At 33.8% G+C, this 25707-nt stretch overlaps 1 protein-coding gene across 3 annotated transcripts in view; it reads right to left on the bottom strand.

Moving 5' to 3' along the window:
* Window positions 1-227: 227 nt before the first annotated feature.
* Window positions 228-25707, bottom strand: part of Dpr12 (defective proboscis extension response 12) — a 236532-nt gene continuing 211052 nt past the window's right edge. Inside the window, exons 3-8 of one of the 3 annotated variants that reach the window (XR_013080934.1) lie at window positions 17966-18156; window positions 17699-17860; window positions 15660-15794; window positions 12480-12690; window positions 6402-11504; window positions 228-3384 (exon numbers count right to left, since the gene is read on the bottom strand). Coding sequence is in view for 1 of the 3 variants with exons in the window: in XM_076780861.1 (XP_076636976.1) it covers window positions 11392-11504; window positions 12480-12690; window positions 15660-15794; window positions 17699-17860; window positions 17966-18156 (812 nt within the window). In the remaining 2 variants the exon portion in view is untranslated. Of the gene's footprint in view, window positions 3385-6108; window positions 11505-12479; window positions 12691-15659; window positions 15795-17698; window positions 17861-17965; window positions 18157-25707 lie in introns of those variants that run through there. The other 2 variants (XR_013080935.1, XM_076780861.1) reach the window with 2 other exon arrangements.

The raw sequence follows: 25707 nt of genomic DNA, 5'->3' as shown, positions 1-25707 counted from the left end.
GATAATATAGAAAGTATTATTAAAAAACAAATTTTTTTTTTTTCTTCAAAATTTCTCAGGTTGATTAAAGGTTTAACGTAAATTAGTACATACGAACTTTTAAGACTTTTATAGATAGATTAGCACGTTGTATACTGTTAAATCAATTTACGATATTTTGTTTGTTCAATAAATTATAGTTAAACATAACAATGAGTTAGAGGATCTTGGAACAAGTTACATGGCAACGTATTTGTCAGTGAAAAATCTGGTACAGCTTTACTAGAAGAATGATTAAAACTCTGCCAAAGGTAACAAATTAAGAATAATTAAAGTAAATTGTCTTTGTACAGAGAAAGGTTTGTGGGTTATTGGATTATGGTTGCGGACATTTACTGTGAAAATCATTAAATCTTCGAATTCATTACTCAAATTATCAATGAATTAAACGATTTCACCCTAACGTGCTCTTATAACATCTTATTTTAATGTCGATATACATATCTTGCATTCTGAAAAAGTTGCAGAATGGATTACATTATACAGGGTCTTTCAGTTCGACCTTGAAACGCCCTGTAGATCATTTTTAAATCCGTTTATCGTGCAATGATTCGCATAATTTCCATATCACGTTATCACTCATGTTTTATAAACATTTCACGATTTTAGTGTCATACAAAACAGTTGTTTTATAGTTTCTATGTGTTTCTCGTCTTGTTTTCCTTCTCATACAAACTTCATGGACATACGACGATTGTAGATAGCATAAAATGATCGATTCAATCATACTATGAATGGAATGTAACGCCATTGTTTCGTCAATCATGTTTGTTATTACACATCGAATGGTACATCCTCTGATAATGCTGGTTAATTTTACTCCCAGGTCTTATTAAAGTTCTTTTTACATTTTTATACTACGTATTTGTTAATTTTGATAAATTTAAGTTTCTAGGAAAATTAACGATTATTAATAAGGGAATATAAAACTAAAATGTGATTAAAAATGATAAATTCGGTTAGTTCCTTTGTCTATTTAAATTCTTAATGTTCTGTAGGATTTTTAAAATCGTTTATATTCTATATTGTATAGCATATGGAAATAAAAAATATATTGTACCTGTATTCGCGTTGATCATCGTACGTTTAATATCATGATAACTGAACTATTTTTGCTAGTTTCTCCAGTTAAATGTTAAAAATAGTGTCGAATATTTGCCCCTAAAAAATATAAATGATTCTCGACTCGTCCATAAAAAGTTTTTGTAGAAAGAGTAAAATAATGGGCTCACCTTTTCTCGTAACGATGACATTGGTGTTCGCTTTTGGTGATGCAGGAATAGGGGTGCGGATTTAGTGTATAATTTAACACTAGATTTACAGTCTGAGCCAGTTTGACTCGTTAAAAATTTGATTACTATACAGGGTGTTAGGTCAACCTTGGGGGAAATTTTAATGGGAGATTCTAGAGGCCAAAATAAGACGAAAATCAAGAATACCAATTTGTCGATCGATGCTTCGTTAAAAAGTTATCGACGTTTAAAGTTCCGCCTGTGAAACTGTAATCTGCGCGCGCACGATAGCTGCACACTTTAACTTTAAACGTTAATAACTTTCTAACGAAGCCTCGATCAACAAATTGTCATTCTTGATTTTCGTCTTATTTTGGCCTCTAGAATCTCCCATTAAAATTTTAAAAACGTATGTTGTTATGTATACCTATTTTTGCTTTCATTTAAATTCATTTGGAACTATTTGTTCTTGCAAACAATTCGAATTTTGTTGTGTGAGTCAAATTGGCTTATTTCGGTAAAAATACGTGTATAATCAACATCCGTAAATCTAGTGTTAAACATTGGGAATCTCTACTCGTTATATTTAGCGATCCTCTTGACGAAAACCTAAAAGCACAATCGAAAATTGACGCTCGTCGAATGTTCTTTTTCCAAGTTAGACAAAACTCTAGATTTTATTCCTAAAATTTTATTGCTTAACCAACCATCGCAACCTGCAGGGCCTCAAGTGGTCTTACATTTCCTTCCATCTCTCAATCGACATTTTGATTTCGTTTTAAAAAGAATTTTCGGGTTTCTCGACACGCTGCGTGACATATTTATCAATTGACAAATTAAAAAAAAACAGATCAGGGAATTTTTTCAAATATTTAACGATCATTCAAAGGATTCGAGACGTTGGAGGAGTTTTAAGGCGACAGTCTCATGTGAGACCTCAAAAAAATCAATTTTTTTTTTATTGAACTTAAATTTTGAGGGATAAATGTCAAGTATTATGTTAATTTAAATGTAAATTAATGTTTTCAAAGATTTACGACAGAGTCAAAAGATGTCTGCTGACAATCTGCGCCTGCGATTTTTTTTTATACTTTTTACGTATTTTGTCGTGCTGATTACGAGTATTTTGAAAAATACTTCAGACAAAAGTTGTAGACCTCATAAAAATACACATTTTATGTCCTATTGATTTTTGTCATAAAGATAATATTTTCTGAGAAAAATGGTAGGTAATTATTCACTTATGCGGAGCAACTCTCAATTGCAACTTTCTTTACATGTTGTGTATATTTCTCTGTGCAGAGCTTAAAATTTTTTATTTTTTGAAACGAATATCTTTATTTTGTAGTTTTCGTGCGGTAATTTCACCTTATTTTGTTTTTTATTGCAAACTATTAGTTTTCATGATATTGATAACATTTAATATCGTTTTTCTCAAAAACTATCATCTCCATGACAAAAATGAATAAGACATAAAATGTGTATTTTAATGAGATCTACAACTTTCATCCGAAGCATTTTTCAAAATTCCCATTATTCACGGAAGCAAATAAAAAAAACTGATTTGAATGGTGTTTTCATGGCTGCAGCTACGAAAAAAAAAATTTGCGTTTCATTATTATACTCGTAATCAGCACGTTAAAATACATAACAATCCAGAGTATAACAAAAAGTCGAAGAATGTCCATTTTAGAAGTTCATCCAAAATAAATTATAGCGTTGGATGTAAAATTTAAAAAAAATAAATAAAGATTAAATTTTGCAACGTACACACGAGAGACTGGCCCCTTAAAACCCCCTGTTTGTCGACTAACGACTAACTTTATTGACAAACTCACCTTTGGCGTTCCGCGTGATCGCACGAACACTCGCGAAATATATCAGAGGATTTCGAACATCAAAGGAAACCGCCGTAAAACTCGCGACATCCTTCGTATTGATTCACGAATGAAATAACGCACCTGTTCGTGCGAACGTTTCCCTATAAGTTTATCGATCAGCTGGCTTCGCTTGGCTTGATATGATCGAATGAAACCTTTTCCTTCAGAATCGAAGCAACCTTTCAGGGAACAATAATAAACTTATCTCTTGTACGAGGGTCGTTCGATAAGTCCTTAGAAAAAGATAGAAAAACAAATTATTTTAGGTGGATTTTTTCGTTATTTTTCAATATAATCTCTTTTTAGTTCAATGCACTTTTCTAAATGTTTCTCCAATTTTTTTGGGGCGTTTAAAAAGCAAGTGTGGCGCGTTTATGGTCGCATGATGGCGCTGTACGTTAGAATAGTGGTCGATCGTAGGGGAATCCCCGAGTAGAGGTCGCTGGTGGCTCGCGGGGAATTCCCATGCTTGTGAATTACTGTCGAAACCCTTGTATGGGTTATTAGACTCGAATAAATCACATTTTATATCACTATCGAACCACAATTTCAATGGATAAGTAGTTTTCAAGATAGAAATAAATTTTTATAAAAATTGTGAACTTAAGATGCATGTATTTTCTAAAAAAATTCGAAACTAGCAAAATGGTGACTTAAACTACCCTTAATATCGTGTTATCTACATCGTATTCAATTTTAAGAGTCTGATCTTGTCAAATTTCACTAATTTTTTATATTGTGACCATTGATCATAGGTAAACGCAAGATAAATAGCTATGGTGTCGTGTACAATGAATTACTATACTGAAATAGATAGAACTTTATGAAAAGAAATCCAATTAAACATGTTTTTATAAAAGATATGCAAAATATGGGAAATAAAAAGTATATTTTCTTTTTATTAAATTTCTATTTAGGTTTCATTCTTCTATTTTCTAAAAACATATGAATTTGCATAAACATCCACAGTTATTAATATAATAAATAAAAAGTGTGTTTAATTAACTTTTTTTTTAAACTGAATTCTTTTAAGATTTATATGAGAAGCTCAGGAGGCTTTTATTAATATTAAATAAAGCTGAAACATGAAATTACAATTCTATATTAATTAAATTTCATCATCTGTCCACTTATTTTTGCCCCTGATTGTACATTTTTACAAAAGATATGGAAAATAAAAAGTATATTTTCTTTTTATTAAATTTCTATTTAGGATTCATTCTTCTATTTTCTAAAAACATATGAATTTGCTTAAACATCCACAGTTATTAATTTAGAAAATAGTGTGCTTAATTAACTTTTTTTTTAAATTGAATTCTTTTCAAGATTTATATGAACGAAGCTTAGGAGGCTTTTATTAATATTAAATAAAGCTGAAACACGAAATTACAATTCTATATTGATTAAATTTCATCGATATTTTTTTTCATCATCTGTTCACTTATTTTTGTTCCTGATTGTACATTTTTATAAAAGATATGGAAAATGAAAAGTATATTTTCTTTTCATTAAATTTCTATTTAGGATTCATCCTTCTATTTTCTAAAAACATATGAATTTGCTTAAACATCCACAGTTATTAATATAGAAAATAGTGTGTTTAATTAACTTTTTTTTTAAATTGAATTCTTTTCAAGATTTATATGAACGAAGCTTAGGAGGCTTTTATTAATATTAAATAAAGCTGAAACACGAAATTACAATTCTATATTGATTAAATTTCATCGATATTTTTTTTCATCATCTGTTCACTTATTTTTGTTCCTGATTGTACATTTTTATAAAAGATATGGAAAATAAAAAGTATATTTTTTTTTTATTAAATTTCTATTTAGGTTTCATCCTTCTATTTTCTAAAAACATATGAATTTGTTTAAACATCCATAATTATTAATTTAGAAAATAGTGTGTTTAATTAACTTTTTTTTTAAACTGAATTCTTTTAAGATTTATATGAACGAAGCTCAGGAGGCTTTTATTAATATTAAATAAAGCTGAAACACGAAATTACAATTCTATATTAATTAAATTTCATCATCTGTCCACTTATTTTTGCCCCTGATTGTACATTTTTACAGAAGATATGGAAAATAAAAAGTATATTTTGATGGACCTCTACTAATGAAACAAACTTCTATTTATGTTTCATCCTTCTATTTTCTAAAAACATATGAATTTGCTTAAACATCCACAGTTATTAATATAATAAATAAAAAGTATGTTTAATTAACTTTTTTTTTTTAAACTGAATTCTTTTTATGATTTATATGAACGAAGCTCAGGAGGCTTTTATTAATATTAAATAAAGCTGAAACACGAAATTGCAATTCTATATTGATTAAATTTCATCATCTGTCCACTTATTTTTGCCCCTGATTGTACATTTTTACAGAAGATATGAAAAATAAAAAGTATATTTTGATGGACCTCTACTAATGAAACAAACTTCTATTTATGTTTCATCCTTCTATTTTCTAAAAACATATGAATTTGCATAAACATCCACAGTTATTAATACAGAAAATAAAGACTGCGTTTAATTAACTTTCTTTTTTAATCGAATTATAGAAAGTAAACTTGTCTATTTGAAATTTGAAATTATACTTAATTTTAATTATCTTTGTGATATCCTGGTGGATATAACTGAGACTAAAAAGAAACCATTTTCGACGCTACGAGCGCCATCTTGGATTTTCCTAAGAACTCATCGAACGACCCTCGTAATAATACTTGTCCCATTCTGTTATACGCAACCGTCTCGATCACAAACCGTCTACCTCGTTATAATTAGTCTACGATTGGTTTTCGTAATAATCAGACTTACATTACACGCGTGGAACCACTCGTGCGTGGTTCAGGATCGTCAAACTAAAAAATATTGTCGAGATTTTAACGGGGGGGGGATTCCAACGCGCTCGTTCCATGATGTACAATACAAACACGAACAAAAGTCGATATTTCAATTGTGGATTTTATTAAAATTCGGTTTCAACGGATGCGAATAATGGTCGAAGACACAAAGGTTTCGGTAAAAAGGCGGGGCGAAAATGTTAAGCGACGTACGAAAGGATTCATGTTCTCTCCATGTATCTAGGTAAACAAAATGATAAAAAAAGAAAACGTTACAACAGTAAACGTAACTTAATATTACGAGATGATACATACGATGCGTAAATACACAGAGATTTTCTATGGCAGATCGAATTTCCCGCGAATAATGAAGATTCACCTATTATCCTAGTGATCTTACGTTTCTATCGATCTTTCTTGCGTCTTCCTGGTAAAGAGATCCGCTGACTTCTCTTTCTCTCTCTTTCTCGTGCAGTTCACCCTCGAGGCAACTCAAATTAAGTCCATCCGCCATCTTCTCGTTTCTCCGAACGCGTACAACGTCGTTTCTCTCGTCCATGTTTATCCTAGCTTTGTAAATCGAATTAATAAATTGCTACGATCGACTACCGTTTTAGGTCTATTCGTATGAAGTACTTTGTGACACTGCGTGACGAGGGTTGGTTTTGTCGAGAGTGGGGGGGGGGGGGGGGGTAAGCGAGTGAATGAATCGATCGAAATAAGTCCAAGTGTCGTGGCTTTCTTTATTATGCTTTCTCGTAGTCCCGTTTATCGTACACTTCTTCTGTTTAATCGATACCAGTACCACTGACGGACTCGCGGAACGTGAGAGCCCATCGTGCACGCATCCAGAACATTCTAACTAATACGCAGACTTATTTCGAAGAGTTGTAAAGTCCCATTTTTGTCGCGTCGACGATGCTCTTTTAAACGCTCGTCCCGTCACGTAAACTCTTCCTCCGGATTCTATCAAACGCGAATAATAAATACAGTATTCTTCGTTACTTGATCCCTTTTTAAAACTTTTCGTCTGCATTTGTCGTTCGTCAATGTTGGATCACGATATGTAACGTTGTTCTCTGGTATTCGTCTCGAAAACAACTTCTAATGCAGACGAAACGTCGAGTACACAACGAACCCTAAAAGTTAGCGAAACGTTAAAATCATGTAAAACGATCACGAAGTGTTTCTTTTAATACGTGTTGATTTTCACCCCTCGGCGTTCATTCGAAACGAAGAATTCCTTCGATTCTGACGAATGTTCTTTTTGATTAAGATATGTCTGTAAAATCTATTTCTAATCGTACATTGTCAATTTTCTCGTAGACTCTGAATCGCCAACAAAGATGTCGTCCTAATGATTTTGTTTCTTTTTTTTAATATTAATTTTGAGTCGCGAATTTTAGTAATTTCTCAGGTGGAAATAGCAATATGGATAATTGCCACGGACAGGAGCAACGTACTTAATATCGATCATGCATTCGCGTTTTAATATAACAATGATGGACGCGTGATAGTCGATAAAATGTAATTGAAATCAAGTGATGATTGATTATACAGGGTGTTCGGCCTTGCCTGGAAAAATTTTAATGGGAGATTCTGGAGGCCAACATAAGATGAAAATCAAGAATATTTATTTGTTGATTGAGGCTTTGTTAAAAAGTTATTAAAAAATTAAAGTAAAAAATTTCAAATCACTCACGGAAAAATTATTTTTGGTTGCAGGGGTCAATTACAATCATTTTTGGTGAATAGATATACCTTCGAAATACGACCCACTTTTGAGAAAAAAATTCGAGAAGGTATGAAATTTTTAGACGAAATTAAAAAATTTCAAATCATACTAAAAAAATTATATTTAGTTACAGAGGTCAATTACAAGCATTTTTGGTGAATAACCATACCCCAAATTCTTAAGCACTTTCGAGAAAAAAATTTGAGAAGGTGCTGAGATTTTCGAAAAAATTAAAAAATTTCAAATCGTTGTAAAAAAATTATTTTCAGTTTCAAGGGTCGATTGCAATCATTTTTGGTGAATAGACGTACCCCCGAATTCCTACGCGTTTTTGAGAAAAAAATTCCTTACCGAAAATCTAATGTCTGACCATAGCGTTGATATGTTTCACTGAAATTTCATGCAAATCTTTAAAATATCATAACTCTTGAACGGATTGGCGGATTTTAATGTTTGAAAAAGCAAACGACGCGTATTTTAATCAAGAATATGTAGAAATCGCAAAAATATTAGAAAAGTTGATCCTTCACCCCGCAAAATGAGAAAACCCCCATAAAAATGGTGCAATTTTCAAACGACCATAACTCCTTCAATAGTGAATATATTGCAATGAAATTTATTTGTGAAGTAGAGCTCATGGGTACCTACAAAAAAGTATTAAACAAAATTTCTGTACAGCGTCAAACAAAATTATTAAAAATTAAAAACTGATTTTTAAGGAAAATCGACAGGGGATTGGTGCCTAAATTTTTCGACGAAAAAAAAAATTTTGAAATCTGTCTAAAAAAATTATTTTTAGCTAGGGGGGTCTATAACAATAATTTTTAGTCAATAGACATACCCTCGAAATCCTAACCACTTTCGAGAAAAAAATTCGAGTAGGTATGATATTTTTCAACAAAATTAAAAATTTTTGAATCGTTCTAAAAAAATTATTTTTAGTTGCAGGGGTTAATTACAATCAGTTCTGGTGAATAGACCTACCCCCGAAATCTTACCAGTTTCCGAGAAAAAAATTCTTTACTGAAAATATAATATGCGACCAGAAATAGTACCCCAAAATTTCATGTGTATCTTTAAAACGTCATATCTTTTGAACGGATTGACGGATTTTAATGTTTAAAAAAGCAATCAACACGTATTTTAGTCTAGAATATGTAGAAATTCTAACAATGTTGGGAAAGTTGTTCCTTGACTCTATAAAATGGGAAAAACTCCATAAAATTGGCCCAATTTTCAAACGACCATAACTCCTACAATAGTGAATATATTTCAATGAAACTTTTTTCTGAGGTAGAGCTCATGGATACCTACAAAAAAGTATTAGACAACTTTTCTGTAGGAGGTCAAACAAATTTATTAAAAATGGAAAACGAATTTTTGAGAAAAATCGACAGGGGGTAGGTGCCTATATTTTTCGCCGAAAAAAAAAATTTCAAATCGTTCTAAAAAAATTATTTTTAGCTAGGAGGGTCTATAACAATAATTTTTGGTGAATAGACATACGCCCGAAATCCCACGCACTTTCGAGAAAAAAATTCAAGAAGATGCTGAAATTTTTCAATAAAGTTAAAAATTTTCGAATCGTTCTAAAAAAATTATTTTCAGTTGCAGGGGTCAATTACAATAATTTTTGGTGAATACACATACCCACGAAATCCTACGCACTTTCGAGAAAAAAATTCGAGAAGGTACCGAAATTTTATCGGCGAATTTAAAAACTTTCAAATCATTCTGAAAAAATTATTTTTAATTGCAGAGATCAATGATAATCAATTTTGGTGGATAGATATACCCTCGAAATCCTAACCATTTTCGAGAAAAAAATTCCTTACCAAAAACATTACTGGAAAATGGTTCCCTGAAATATCATGCATATCTTTAAAACGTCATAACTTTTGAACGGATTGGCGGATTTTAATGTTTAAAAAAGCAATCAACGCGTATTTTAATAGAGAATATGCAAAAATTCTAAAAATATTGGAAAAGTTGCTCCTTGATCCCGTAAAATGTGAAAAGCCCCATAAAAGTGGTCCAATTTTCAAACGTTCATAACTTCCATAATAGTGAACGTATCTCAATGAAAATTAGTATGTAGGTAGAGTTCGTGGATACCTACAAAAAAGTATTAGACAACTTTTCTGTAGGAGGTCAAACAAATTTATTAAAAATGGAAAACGAATTTTTGAGAAAAATCGACAGGGGGTAGGTGCCTATATTTTTCGCCGAAAAAAAAAATTTTAATCGTTCTAAAAAAATTATTTTTAGTTTGGGGGGGTCTATAACAATAATTTTTGGTGAATAGACACACCCCCGAAATCCTACGCACTTTCGAGAAAAAAATTTGAGTAGCTGAGATTTTCGAAAAAATTAAAAAATTTCATATCGTTCTAAAAAAATTATTTTCAATTGCAGGGGTCAATTGCAATCATTTTTGGTGAAGAGAGACACCCCCGAAATCCTACATACTTTCAAGAAAAAAATTCTTTACCGAAAACATACTTTTTGGCCGGAATTATTTTGGCCTCTAGAATCTCCCATTAATATTTCTCCCAGGATTGGCTAGACACCCTGTATAGGAGCAGTGCAAAAATCGAAGAAGGGCCGAGGGTTATTAAAGGGGATGCGTCTCGCAAATAACGCTATCAATTTCAAAGTTTCGTTCACGCATGCTTGTGTCTGTGCCATGTCTCTCATCGAACGAGAGCGGAGAGCAAAAGTTGTGGAAAACTGCCACGACGTGGAATTGTTGCCCATTACCGATGGCCATTAAACTGATCGAGAACTCATTCTAAGTATCAAAGAGAATGAACCGAGTACAGAAACGTGGAATCAAATTTATACCGTCGCAGACGCTTCCGTTACGAGCATCGTTTTTTATTAAATTTTCGAACGATGAACGATTTGCCGCCGGTTTCCAAAAAGAATTTCGACAAAGCGAATAATGTACAAAAATTTAATGGATATGCGTTTCCAACAAAATTTCTCGGTCTATCGTGTTTTTATTTCTCTTGGAAATTAGCTATCGCGGTGCTTCTATTTCGTACCGATCTGATACGTATTTTACGTAACTTGGTCACGTATAGCGATTACAGAGAATTACGTTCGCCTTGTATAACGGAAATACAAGCATTTTTATGATTCCAAAAGGATCTCGGTGGCGAGATAATTTTTATTACTCGAGACGATTTTAACGCGTACTTTGTTGGAGCAAAATTTATATACGGGCGACTAGAAACAGGAGGGGAGGAAATGAAAGGGTAGAGAAAGAGAGAGAGAAGTTGCAATTACCCGCGAGTATTTCTATTACGTTTTGGAGTTGAAACACGCATAATCTACCATGAAAATCTCGTATATCGAAATAAGTCAGCCGGCGGCAACCTTGGCGATGAAACCAGACAAAAGGAACGGAAAACAATGATAGAATTACGGCAGTACGTAACGGCTAATCGTATGGCGTATGAAACAGAAATAGCGTGGAATATGTAAGAAAATATTTACGTAAGAAATTTTGAAATCGCATGGTACGAAGATGTTCAGCTCAAAGGGAAAGAAGGAGAGCGAATAGAGGGATAAAATCGCAGAATAGTAGCCTATCTATCACAAACGGAAGTAACGGTATAATAATAATTATGGACATATCGAAGAGAAACGCTTATCGCGTTAAAACGACGTCTATCGCAATGGTGACAATTAGTACTAGCAATTCACAGAAATTTTTCTTCGCGGCCGACGTCTTACGGCGCTGTATGGCTGCCATTTTGTCACCTGGAACATTCAACGTAGGTACAGTGATTAGCGGTTGCAACGAAGCTTATTTCTAGCTACAGTCAGGGATGAAAGTACCGTGCTTCCACGAGAACAGGGCACAGTGTGTTTACATCCCCACTCCTGTTGCTGTCCGCTGATTGGTCGAAAACGATCTTCGTTTTCGACCAATACCTGTGAGTCAGCTGACTGCAGCAAGAGTGGGGATGTAAACACATTAGGTTTAAGCAAAAAATCAATTACAGAGAGACAGAAGTAAGTGGACACTACCAACAACTACTAATTAATATTTAGTGTCGCCATCTTTGTACAAGATTTTCTAATCTTTGTCGACAGTGTCAAATGCTGATTTTAAATTACTAAAAAATTCCATTTTACCCGTTTGCTTGGTATCCTACACACCACAAATTCTCTATCAGATTCGAGTCAGGACTTTGGCCATTCTAGTAACTTAATAGAATTACTAAAAAATGTACTCTGTTAGAGATAGTTTAGGTTGGCAACGTTTTATTATATTGTGTTGGCACCACGTAGGATGCCCTCATGCGGTGGTTACCCTCTCTTACGTTTTGTAAAACGTACCAATGTATTTATTAATCCAAATATATAATAAATATTAAAACACACCACGCTTAGAGTTAAAAGTTAATATCCAACATACTCTTTTTGGCAACATGTTTTGAATCATTGTCCTGTTGAAAACTAAATTCTTCCAAATTCATTTCTATTGTTACCTCTTCCAAATTTTCGTCGATTACGCCAATATATCAGCATTCATAAGTCCCAATAATCTATATACCATAAAGACAAATGTTAAATAAAATTCAAATCTGTAATTCTGATGGTACAGTAATTAAATTTCATTGATATTCATTTTCGTTTGTCCACTTACTTTTGTCCTCAATTCTATGTCAGCAACAGGATAAACAGTTTACTGGAAAATGAAAAAAAATAAGAAATGTTCATCGTATGTACCTTCGGTGACAAAAACAAAAATGGACGCCGGCTTGGTGTTCGAGGCGTTGCACGTGTAGTTGCCTGTATCCGATTCCACCGCTTGGTGAATTGTCAGTCGACTTTGAGTCGAACTGGAATCGGTTTGTACCGTTACACTGCTTCGCGTAGTGTCGAAACTTATCATTCGATTATTATGATACCAGAAAACATATTGCGGAGGTGTTGGACTCTGAAACGGGCAGAAACAAATATTCGTCGTGAGAAAATTGCCACCGTTACGTACGACAGCAGTGGCGTATTATCTTATAGGTTAGGTGCGTCAAATACTGTTCTTTTTCACTGTCCTGACAATCAACAAATTCATTTCTATTCGTTGTATTTTCACAGCAAATAAATCAAACATTTTTAACAATTTTTTGATCGATAGGGGTTAGATAAATATCGATACATTTTGGAAGAGAATTTAAAAAAACTACAATTATTGTACCGGTAGGAGGTAGTTATTTTGATACGTACTCTAACCTCAATTACAATTGAATTTTTAATTTATTCTCGAGACTCGAAACGACTTGAAATTTTAATAACGCATTTCGAGTATTAAGCAGAAATATTTAATCGGAATAACACTATTTGCACTCTGTCGATATCTGTGCAATGATTATAACCTAAATTGCAACCGCATCGAGAATCGATACGTCAACTCGATAAAACCTCGACGCCATCTGGCGTAATTAAGTCTAACCAGAATCGATAGATGTCGATACGGGGCCTATCGGAAGTATCGTTTCTCTCTCGATGGATCCAGCAGCCATTTTTTGGCGCCAGGTTTTCCGTTAACTGTTCGCGAGTGGCAAAAAGAGAGGTTATTGTCTCGTGCGTGAATCGTGTTCAGTGTCCGGAGTGTGACTCGCGAGGAACGTCGAAGTCAGCCGTTTGTTCCGAATTCCAGCGACGGTGAGTACACCATTTCAACGACGTAGATATTAGTTTTGCAGTTACAGTAACTGGTACAATTCACGCGTCGTTTTAATTGCATAAAATCGTTCAAACGCGTCGCAAAGCGTGCTTTCAATTTTCTAACCTCGTCATTCACGAGGCACTTGTTTGGACATTCACGCACGGATAGCTCGTATACTGCACTCATGAATACTTGATCTTCTTATACCGTGCCTTCTAGAAGCCATATTATTCATAATACTATCAATTTAGCACGTAGGAATTCTTAACCCGTGGACGACCCCTGGTGGCTTATCGACTTATTGAATTAATACTTAACATTTGAGGTTATGTGTTCGGGATGCGTTCTTCTCGTACCAGATTTTCTGTCTAGATATATACGGGAGGTAGTTTGCAAAGAGGAAAGAAAAAAACGCCACACTTTATTTTCGTTTCCCCGATAGTGTCGAGTTTGCAGCGGCAGCAATGCTGCTTTAATGCACTTCCACTCTTGCATTCGTGACTAAGCTGCGCCTGTTTCGCTACGGGGTTTCCCGCTGTACGTTCGCGAAGGTTCATTCAATGTTCGCGCGAATTGCAAGCTGCGCGTTTCTATGTACCTTCGTTAAGCGGATGGACTTGGTGCGCCGTGGCTTTATTCGCGACGTATGCACGACACGATTATTATGTATCAATGGGGCTCGCGTAAATGCACGGGATATCTGTTATTTGCGATGAATGCGTCGTCTACGGTTCAGACAATCTATTTCTTGCTAGATGTGCGTGGCAAAAGGGCCGCCATATTTGTTTCGTTCAACGCGAGTTTTTGGGAGAAACTTAACCTATAAATTCGTCTAAATATTTACGGTTGATAGGTCTACGGTTCAAAGACAATCTATTTCTTGTTAGGTGTGCGTTCCAAAGGGCCGCCATATTTGTTTCGCTCAACGTAAGTTTTTGGGAGAAACTTAACCTATAAATTCGTCTAGATATTTACGGTTGATAGGTCTACGGTTCAAAGACAATCTATTTCTTGTCAGGTGTGCGTGGCAAAAGGGCCGCCATATTTGTTCCGCTCAACGCGAGTTTTTGAGAGAAACTTAACCTATAGATTCGTCTAGATATTTCCGGTTGATAGGTCTACGGTTCAAAGACGATCTATTTCTTGCTAGATGTGCGTGGTAAAATGGCCGCCATATTTGTTTCGCTCAACGCAAGTTTTTGGGAGAAACTTAACCTATAAATTCGTTTAGATATTTCCGGTTGATAGGTCTACGGTTCAAAGACAATCTATTTCTTGTTAGGTGTGTGTGCCAAAAGGGCCGCCATTTTGTTTCGTTCAACGCAAGTTTTTGGGAGAAACTTAACCTATAAATTCGTCTAGATATTTCCGGTTGATAGGTCTACGGTTCAAAGACAATCTATTTCTTGTTAGGTCTGCGTGGCAAAAGGGCCGCCATTTTGTTTCGTTCAACGTAAGTTCTTTGAGAGAAATATAACCTATAAATTCGTCTAGATATTTACGGTTGATAGGTCTACGGTTCAAAGACGATCTATTTCTTGCTAGATGTGCGTGGCAAAATGGCCGCCATATTTGTTTCGCTCAACGTAAGTTCTTTGAGAGAAACTTAACCTATAAATTCGTCTAAATATTTACGGTTGATAGGTCTACGGTTCAAAGACAATCTATTTCTTGACAGGTGTGTGTGCCAAAAGGGCCGCCATATTTGTTTCGCTCAACGTAAGTTCTTTGAGAGAAACTTAACCTATAAATTCGTCTAGATATTTCCGGTTGATAGGTCTACGGTTCAAAGACAATCAATTTCTTGTTAGGTGTGCGTGCCAAAAGGGCCGCCATATTGTTTCGTTCAACGTAAGTTCTTTGAGAGAAACATAACCTATAAATTCGTCTAGATATTTACGGTTGATAGGTCTACGGTTCAAAGACGATCTATTTCTTGCTAGATGTGCGTGGTAAAATGGCCGCCATATTTGTTTCGCTCAACGCAAGTTTTTGAGAGCAACTTAACCTATAAATTCGTCTAGATATTTACGGTTGATAGGTCTACGGTTCAAAGACAATCTATTTCTTGTTAGATGTGCGTGGCAAAAGGGCCGCCATATTTGTTTCGCTCAACGTAAGTTTTTGGGAGAAACTTAACCTATAAATTCGTTTAGATATTTCCGGTTGATAGGTTAATTAATTATTCGTAAACTGCTCGAGAATCGTAATAATGGCCGACGAATAAAGAATATTCTTACCTTTTCTATTATGCACACGAGATTTATAATGGATCCTACGTCGACGTGATGTTCGCCGCTCCCTAATATAAATGCTTCTGGTATTACTATGTATAGATCGACAAAGTGTGATAATATCCCTGTACTCCTTGAGACCTGCAAAACGCACAAAGAACACAAAATTGGATTTTGTATAAATATACAGGGTGTTCGGACAATCCTGGGAAGAAATTGTAATGGGGGATCATAGAGGCCAAAATAAGACGAAAATCAGCATACCAATTTGTTTATTAGGCTTCGTTGAAAAGTTATTAACGTTTATCATTTGAAATTTTTCAATTTTGTCGAAAAATTTCACAACTCGAATTTTTTTCTTGAATGTACGTAGGATTTCGGGGGTATGTCTCTCCACCAAAAATGATTGTAATTAACCCTTCTAACTAAAAATAATTTTTTTAGAACGATTTGAAATTTTTCAATTTTGTCGTAAAATTTCACAGCTTCTCGAATTTTTTTCTCAAAAATGGGTAGGATTTTGAGGGTATGTCTATTCACCAAAAATGATTGTAATTAACCCTTCTAACTAAAAATAATTTTTTTAGAACGATTTGAATTGTTTTAATTTTGTCGAAAAATTTCACAGCTTCTCGAATTTTTTTCTCAAAAATAGGTAGGATTTCGGGGGTATGTCTATTCACAAAAAATAATTGTAATTAACCGTTCTAACTAAAAATAATTTTTTTAGAACGATTTGAAATTTTTCAATTTTGTCGAAAAATTTCACAGCTTCTCGAATTTTTTTCTCAAAAATGGGTAGGATTTCGGGGGTATGTCTATTCACAAAAAATAATTGTAATTAACCCTTCTAACTAAAAATAATTTTTTTAGAACGATTTGAAATTTTTCAATTTTGTCGTAAAATTTCACAGCTTCTCGAATTTTTTTCTCAAAAATGGGTAGGATTTCGGGGGTATGTCTATTCACAAAAAATAATTGTAATTAACCCTTCTAACTAAAAATAATTTTTTTAGAACGATTTGAAATTTTTCAATTTTGTCGAAAAATTTCATACCTTCTCGAATTTTTTTCTCAAAAGTACGTAGGATTTCGAGGGAATGTCTTTTCACAAAAAATAATTGTAATTGACCCTTGTAACTAAAAATAATTTTTTTAGAACGATTTGAAATTTTTCAATTTTGTCGAAAAATTTCACAGCTTCTCGAATTTTTTTCTCAAAAATGGGTAGGATTTCGGGGGTATGTCTATTCACAAAAAATAATTGTAATTGACCCTTCTAACTAAAAATAATTTTTTTAGAACGATTGGAAATTTTTTTTTTTCCCGAAAAATTTCGTACATTGTCGAATTTTTTTCTCGAAAGTGGGTAATATTTCGCGGATATGTCTAATGACCAAAAATTATTATAAATGACTCCTGCAACCGAAAATAATTTTTCCAGAACGATTTGAAATTTTTTAATTTAATTTTTTAATAACTTTTCAACGAAGCCTCAATCAACAAATTGCTATTCTTGATTTTCGTCTTATTTTGGCCTCGGGAATCTCCCATTAAAATTTTTCCCAGGGATGACCCTGTATATCATTTATTCGTTTTTCGTTCACGTAATTTTATAACAATTAACAAGCTTAAAAAGTGTCCCTTCATGATTTTGTCGAAACTCTGCACACGTTTTTGACTGCATTTTTTGACTAAACTCTGTACGATTTTAGACAGAAAATACCACGTTTTACTGAATCCTATGTTTTTATATGCTGTATTATCCGGTTTTTGAAAAGTGCTTGAACCATGATGGAGGTGAAAAATATTTAACAGTGGAAAAACGAAACATATTGTGATGGTCGTTCAACGACCTCGAACGGATAATACGCATCTTCGCGCGTATTGTCCTTTCGAAGTGGCTGCCATCGATACGTTGAATTCTGTAGCGAAATACTGCGCCAATGAAAGTGGAATTTAACGTTCGCAGGTGTAGTTGCCATCTAAATGGTTAACAATTCGAAACGATGAAACAATTTCGTCAGTGTAAGTAGTCGTATTACCTGGCATTCGTAGCTCCCGTTGTCTCTTTCTTGAACGTACTTGATTTGAAGAGTCCAATCGTCCGAGCCCTCGGGATGCAATACTTGAAACCGCTCGTCGCTCGTGTACGTGAACATGGAGCTGGTCAGGACGTGGAAATCACGCCGTCGTATCCAGGATATCTGAAACACGTGTGCAATCGTTAATCAGCGTTGAAATCTTAGCCAGTGACAAATTACAGTTGGCTCGTTCTCGCGGTTTAAAGAGGACGTTGAGGATGTTCTTACCTCGGCGTCGGATACCGTTCTTTCCGCCAAATTCCGAACTTTGCAATGCAAAAAGGCTGTCCCACCCAGCTGCACCGTGACGTTCGAAACGGTGTTGTTGTCGTTTGCATCGTTTACTCTTTGCAGCTCGTCCAGATTGCTGAACCACAGCGTCTTCCAATCTGACGGTATGCTGTAAGGTACGCGTCGGTCTGGAACGTTTTACAAATCGAATGGTCAACGACATGGAAACGATCGTTTAAGGGGGGGATTCTGGTCAACAGACTCTTGCAAAATGAGATTGGTGAGATTCTCCCGATGAAAATGAGTACAAACACGACACCTTTCGGACAATTTTTAATTGTAGGGAATTGAGAATTTTTCAAAAATAGTTTGAGTAAGTCAGAATGTGGTGAGAGTGTTATCAATGTATTGGTGAAATTCTCCCGATTCAAACGAGTACAAACACGACACCTTTTGGACAGTTTTTAATTATACGTAATTTAGAATTTTTCAAAAATAGTTTGAGTAAGTTAAAACGTGGTGAGAGTATTATCAATGTATTGGCGTGATTCTCCCGATGAAAATGAGTACAAACACGATATCATTCGGACAATTTTTAATTATACGGAATTTAGAATTTTTAAAAAATAGTTTGGGTACGTCAAAATGAGGTGAGAGTATTATCAATGTATTGGCGAGATTCTCCCGATGAAAATGAGTACAAACACGGTATCATTCGGACAATTTTTAATTTTACGGAATTTAGAATTTTTAAAAAATAGTTTGAGTAAGTCAAAACGTGGTGAGAGTATTATTAATGTATTGGTGAGATTCTCCCGATTCAAACGAGTACAAACACGACACCTTTTGAATAGTTTTTAATTATACGTAATTTAGAATTTTTCAAAAACAGTTTGAGCAAGTCAAAATGTGGTGAGAGTATTATTAATGTATTGGTGAGATTCTCCCGATGAAAATGAGTACAAACACGACACCTTTCGGACAATTTTTAATTAAACGTAATTTAGAATTTTTCAAAAATAGTTTGAGTAAGTCAAAATGTGGTGAGAGTATTATTAATGTATTGGCAAGATTCTCCCGATTCAAACGAGTACAAACACGATATCATTCGGACCATTTTTAATTATACGTAATTTATAATTTTTCAAAAACAGTTTGAGCAAGTCAAAATTAAAAGTAGTCCGAACTATGTCGTGTTTGTACTCATTTTCATCGGGAGAATCTCGCCAATACATTGATAATACTCTCACCACGTTTTGACTTACTCAAATTATTATAAAAATTCTAAATTACGTATAATTAAAAATTGTCGGAATGGTGTCGTGTTTGTACTCATTTTCATTGGAAGAATGCCGCCAATACATTGAAGACACTCTCACCACATTTTGACTTACTCAAACTATTTTTGAAAAATTGTAAGTTACGTATAATTAAAAGTAGTCCGAACCATGTCGTGTTTGTACTCATTTTCATCGGGAGAATGCCACCAATACATTGAAAATACTCTCATCACATTTTGCCTTACTCAAACTATTTTTTGAAAATTCTAAATTACGTACAATTAAAAATTGTCCGAATGGTGTCATGTTTGTACTCATTTTCATCGGGAGAATCTCGCCAATACATTGGTAATACTCTCATTACATTCTGACTTACTCAAACTATTTTTGAAAAATTCTAAATTACATATAATTAAAAATTGTCGGAATGATACCGTGTTTGTACTCATTTTCATCGGGAGAATTCCGCCAATACATTGGTAATACTCTCACCACATTTTGACTTACTCAAACTATTTTTGAAAAATTCTAAGTTACGTATAATTAAAAGTAGTCCCAACCATATCGTGTTTGTACTCATTTTCATCGGGAGAATCTCGCCAATGCATTGAAAACACTTTCACATTTCAATCTGATATTGTATTTCAAAACAATTGTCCATTCGTAGACTTATCGTCCACGTTAATCAGCAACAATACAACTTTTAATTCTTCACGAATAAAGTAAAAAAGGAAACTAAATTTCAACGCTATCACACGAAAATCTCCCCTTAAACGTTGCTTAAACTTATTTCTACAAATCAATTTTCTGATTTGGTACATAATTTTAATGCGTGAGATCTTCCCCATAGGGTTACTCTTGTCTCCCAGTTAGTCCATAGAGATACAGAGTTTTCCGGGTTATTTCGAACAGAAAATTTATTCGAAAAAATTTGCCTCACATTACCATCTTCATACAACAGTTTACTGGTAAAAGAACCTCTCTGGTTGTAATCAAAAGATGGAATTTCTTTGGCGCGTGACGCGGGTGGCCAGCGATCAAAGTAAAAATCTCTTCGAGGTGCAGTGCCGGTTTAAAAAACGCGCCGTTACCCCGAGTTCGGTATTAATTACTGTTCGCGAACACGAAAAGAAGAAACGCCACGAAGTTTCGCGCGGTTAGAAGCAGGAGGCAGTGGTTAAGACGGGGGAAACAGAGAAGGTATATAATTTCAAAGTAACAGCAGTACTCTGGCAAAAGGAACACTGAAGAATGAAGAGACCCTACTAGGGCACATCAGGAGCCAGATGAATATAGAAATCCTTAAACGGAAAGAGAGAAAATTGAGAAATAGAGAAGCGTAGAGGGAGAAGAAGAAGGGTCTGGGCAAAAGACAAGCACTTGAGACTGAACTTCGCGAGCTTTTGAATGCAGGGCATAAGCTACTCGCCTTTTGTTTCCACGGGACAATGCGAAACCTTATACAACGAGTCAAGAAGCGGAGGGTACCAAGGGAGGGGAGAAGCTACTCCCACTTTGCCTCGAACAGTTAGTTTGGCAGGACACTATTCTTTTCGTTTTAAGCATTTCCAATTCACTTTCAGGAGTAAGTGCCCACTAGAGGGACTTTTCGCGAGGTTATCGAGCATTTTCGTTCCTTTTCGAAGACCCCCGTGTAGCTTTCCTCCAGCGACGACCTTTATTTATTGCACGGTGCACAAAGGCTTTATCTAATGCTGGCTTAACGGCGTTAAAATCACCTCGTTGTGTTTCGCTTTTGCACGCAGAAGGGCTCTAAATTCAGACGTTCCTTGTTCGAGGAAATTCACGAACAGAAACTCGTTAAAATCGAAAATTAGACGCGTGAGATGTAATAATTCGAGCTTCGATCTGAAACGTTCGAGTAACTCGCGGGGGTGGCTTCTTGTGGGAAGCCTCGAATACAGGTATTAACTGTGCAAATTTTACAGTCTATCGTTACGTTGGACGAGCGATCGTGTAATTATTAATTGAATTATATCGGTAAATTCAAAATGTTTAGAGCTTCTTATGCAAATAGGATATGTTTACAGACACTGTTTGAGGGTGCAGAATTTGTATTGGGTTGGTACATACTGCGCTGGACATAAGTATTGGCACAGCATGATTGTGGCGATACAAATTCTTATACTAAATTACTAAATAAATTGATTCGAAGGAAAAACTTTTTGGAAAGGAAAAAATTTTAATGGGAGATTGTAGAGGCCAAAATGAGACGAAAATTAAGAATACTAATTTGTAAATTTTTTTCTAGAAAGTGGATAGGATTTCGAGGGTATGTCTAATGACCAAAAATTATTGTAATTGACCTTTGCAACAGAAAATAATTTTTCTAGAACGATTTGAAATTTTTTAATTTTGTCGAGAAAATTCAGCATCTACTACCCTGTCGATTTTTCTTGAAAATTCATTTTTGTTTTTTAATAAATTTGTTTGACGCCTTATAGGAAAGTTGTGTAATACTTTTTTATAGATACCCATGATCTCTATTTCAGAAAAAAGTTTTATTGAAATATATTCACTAATGTAGCAGTTATGGTTGTTTGAAAATTGGACCAGTTTTATGGGGGTTTTCTAATTTTACAGGGTCAAGGAACAACTTTCCCAACATTGTTAGAATTTCTACATATTCTTCGCCAAAATACGCGTTGTTTGCCTTTTGAAACATTAAAATCCTCCAATTCGTTCAGAAGTTATGCCATTTTAAATATTCATTTGAAATTTCAGTGAAACATATTGACGCTATGGTCAGACATTAGATTTTCGGTAAGGAATTTTTTTCTCGAAACTGAGTAGGATTTCGAGAGTATGTCTAATGACCAAAAATTATTGTAATTGACCCCTGAAACTGAAAATAATTTTTCCAGAAAAGAGATGAATTGAGATGTAATAATTCGAGCTTCGATTTGAAACGTTGGAGTAACTCGCGGGGGTGGCTTCTTGTGGGAAGCCTCGAACACAGGTATTAACTGTGCAAATTTTACAGTCTATCGTTACGTTGGACGAGCGATCGTGTAATTATTAATTGAATTATATCGGTAAATTCAAAATGTTTAGAGCTTCTTATGCAAATAGGATATGTTTACAGACACTGTTTGAGGGTGCAGAATTTGTATTGGGTTGGTATATACTGCGCTGGACATAAGTATTGGCACAGCATGATTGTGGTGATAAAAATGTTATTACTAAATTACTAAACAAATTGATTCGAAGGAAAAACTTTTTGGAAAGGAAAAAATTTTAATGGGAGATTTTAGAGGCCAAAATGAGACGAAAATTAAGAATACTAATTTGTAAATTTTTTTCTAGAAAGTGGATAGGATTTCGAGGGTATGTCTAATGACCAAAAATTATTGTAATTGACCTTTGCAACGCGAAAATAATTTTTCTAGAACGATTTGAAATGTTTCAATTTTGTTGAAAATTTTCATACCTTCTCGAATTTTTTTCTAGAAAGTGGGTAGGATTTCGAGAGTATGTCTAATGACCAAAAATTATTGTAATTGACCCCTGCAACCGAAAATAATTTTTCTAGAACGATTTGAAATTTTTTAATTTTGTCGAGAAAATTCAGCATCTACACCCTGTCGATTTTTCTTGAAAATTCGTTTTTGTTTTTTAATAAATTTGTTTGACGCCTTATAGGAAAGTTGTGTAATACTTTTTTATAGATACCCATGATCTCCTTTTCAGAAAAAAGTTTCATTGAAATATATTCACTAATGTAGCAGTTATGGTTGTTTGAAAATTCGACCAGTTTTATGGGGGTTTTCTAATTTTACAGGGTCAAGGAACAACTTTCCCAACATTGTTAGAATTTCTACATATTCTTCGCCAAAATACGCGTTGTTTGCCTTTTGAAACATTAAAATCCTCCAATTCGTTCAGAAGTTATGCCATTTTAAATATTCATTTGAAATTTCAGTGAAACATATCGACGCTATGGTCAGGCATTAGATTTTCGGTAAGGAATTTTTTTCTCGAAACTGAGTAGGATTTCGAGAGTATGTCTAATGACCAAAAATTATTGTAATTGACCCCTGAAACTGAAAATAATTTTTCCAGAAAAGAGATGAATTGAGATGTAATAATTCGAGCTTCGATCTGAAACGTTGGAGTAACTCGCGGGGGTGGCTTCTTGTGGGAAGCCTCGAATACAGGTATTAACTGTGCAAATTTTACAGTCTATCGTTACGTTGGTCGAGCGATCGTGTAATTATTAATTGAATTATGTCGGTAAATTCAAAATGTTTAGAGCTTCTTATGCAAATAGAATATGTTTACAGACACTGTTTGAGGGTGCAGAATTTGTATTGGGTTGGTACATACTGTGCTGGACATAAGTATTGGCACAGCATGATTGTGGTGATACAAATGTTATTACTAAATTACTAAACAAATTGATTCGAAGGAAAAACTTTTTGGAAAGGAAAAAATTTTAATGGGAGATTTTAGAGGCAAAATGAGACGAAAATTAAGAATACTAATTTGTAAATTTTTTTCTAGAAAGTGGATAGGATTCCGAGAGTATGTCTAATGACCAAAAATTATTGTAATTGACCTTTGCAACAGAAAATAATTTTTCCAGAACGATTTGAAATTTTTTAATTTTGTCGAGAAAATTCAGCATCTACACCCTGTCGATTTTTCTTGAAAATTCATTTTTGTTTTTTAATAAATTTGTTTGACGCCCTATAGGAAAGTTGTCTAATACTTTTTTATAGATACCCATGATCTCTATTTCAGAAAAAAGTTTCATTGAAATATATTCACTAATGTAGCAGTTATGGTTGCTTGAAAATTGGACCAGTTTTATGGGGGTTTTCTAATTTTACAGGGTCAAGGAACCACTTTCCCAACATTGTTAGAATTTCTACATATTCTTCGCCAAAATACACGTTGTTTGACTTTTGAAACATTAAAATCCTCCAATTCGTTCAGAAGTTATGCTATTTTAAATATTCATTTGAAATTTCAGTGAAACATATCGACGCTATGGTCAGACATTAGATTTTCGGTAAGGAATTTTTTTCTCGAAACTGAGTAGGAATTTGAGAGTATGTCTAATGACCAAAAATTATTGTAATTGACCTTTGCAGCCGAAAATAATTTTTCCAGAACGATATGAAATTTTTCAATTTTGTCGAAAATTTTCATACCTTCTCGAATTTTTTTCTCGAAAATAGGAAGGATTACGAGAGTATGTCTAATGACCAAAAATGATTGTAATTGACCCCCACAACGGAAAATAATTTTTCCAGAACGATTTGAAATTTTTCAATTTTGTTGAAAATTTTCATACCTTCTCGAATTTTTTTCTAGAAAGTGGGTAGGATTTCGAGAGTATGTCTAATGACCAAAAGTTATTGTAATTGACCCCTGCAACAGAAAATAATTTTTCCAGAACGAATTGAAATTTTTTAATTTTGTCGAGAAATTTCATACCTTCTCGAATTTTTTTCTCGAAAATAGGAAGGATTTCGGGAGTATGTCTAATGACCAAAAATTATTGTAATTGGCCTCCGTATCCGAAAATAATTTTTCCAGAACGATATGAAATTTTTTAATTTTGTCGAAAATTTTCATACCTTCTCGAATTTTTTTCTCAAAAATAGGAAGGAATTCGAGAGTATGTCTAATGACCAAAAATTATTGTAATTGACCTCCGTATCCGAAAATAATTTTTCCAGAATGATTTGAAATTTTTTAATTTAATTTTTTAATAACTTTTTAATGAATGACATTGATTCACAAAACAATACCAAAAATGTATTTATTAAACATTTTATGGATGGACGAAATTATTGGTACATTCGAATAAAAACATTTAAAAATGACTTGCAATTAAATATTAATATTTATCTTAATAAAACTTTTAATTAAACTTTTTTGTAAAATACAGCTCGATTTTGTTCCATTCTTCTAAAAGAACATTCTTCAAATTCATAGTTTCATTAATAGAATGAAATGGGAGCTTTCTAAACATAATAATTTGTATCTTACTTTACATTCTTTTATATCAAGTACAATTTCTGGTTTTTTGAGAAATTTCCCATAAATGCTTAAACATCCTCAGTCTACTCATTAAAAAAGAATTTACCAAAGCAGAAAATGTCCCAAATGATCAAGATTTACAATTATCTGCATATATTTAAGAATTTATTGTTAAATTTTGAGAGAATAATATCAACTTATGTAATTTATAAAACATTCATATATCTGAGAAAGTTTTTCCTTTAAATCAATTTGTTTAAAAGTTACAAGCATTTGCGCCATTATAAACATACTGTGCCAATATTTATATCCAGCATTGTATGTATTTCTCGCCAGAACGGAATGTTACATCGAACGCGTGGCTGTAGAATTATTAACCAAATTATATCTATAATTACGTAATGTGTTCAGCTTCGATCAGTTGCGTTGAATTGTCACGATTCTATT

This window comes from Colletes latitarsis, chromosome 13, assembly GCF_051014445.1.
Source record: "Colletes latitarsis isolate SP2378_abdomen chromosome 13, iyColLati1, whole genome shotgun sequence".
In the NCBI taxonomy this organism is placed as follows: Eukaryota; Metazoa; Arthropoda; class Insecta; order Hymenoptera; family Colletidae; genus Colletes; species Colletes latitarsis.
This window is presented reverse-complemented; position numbering and strand designations above follow the sequence as displayed.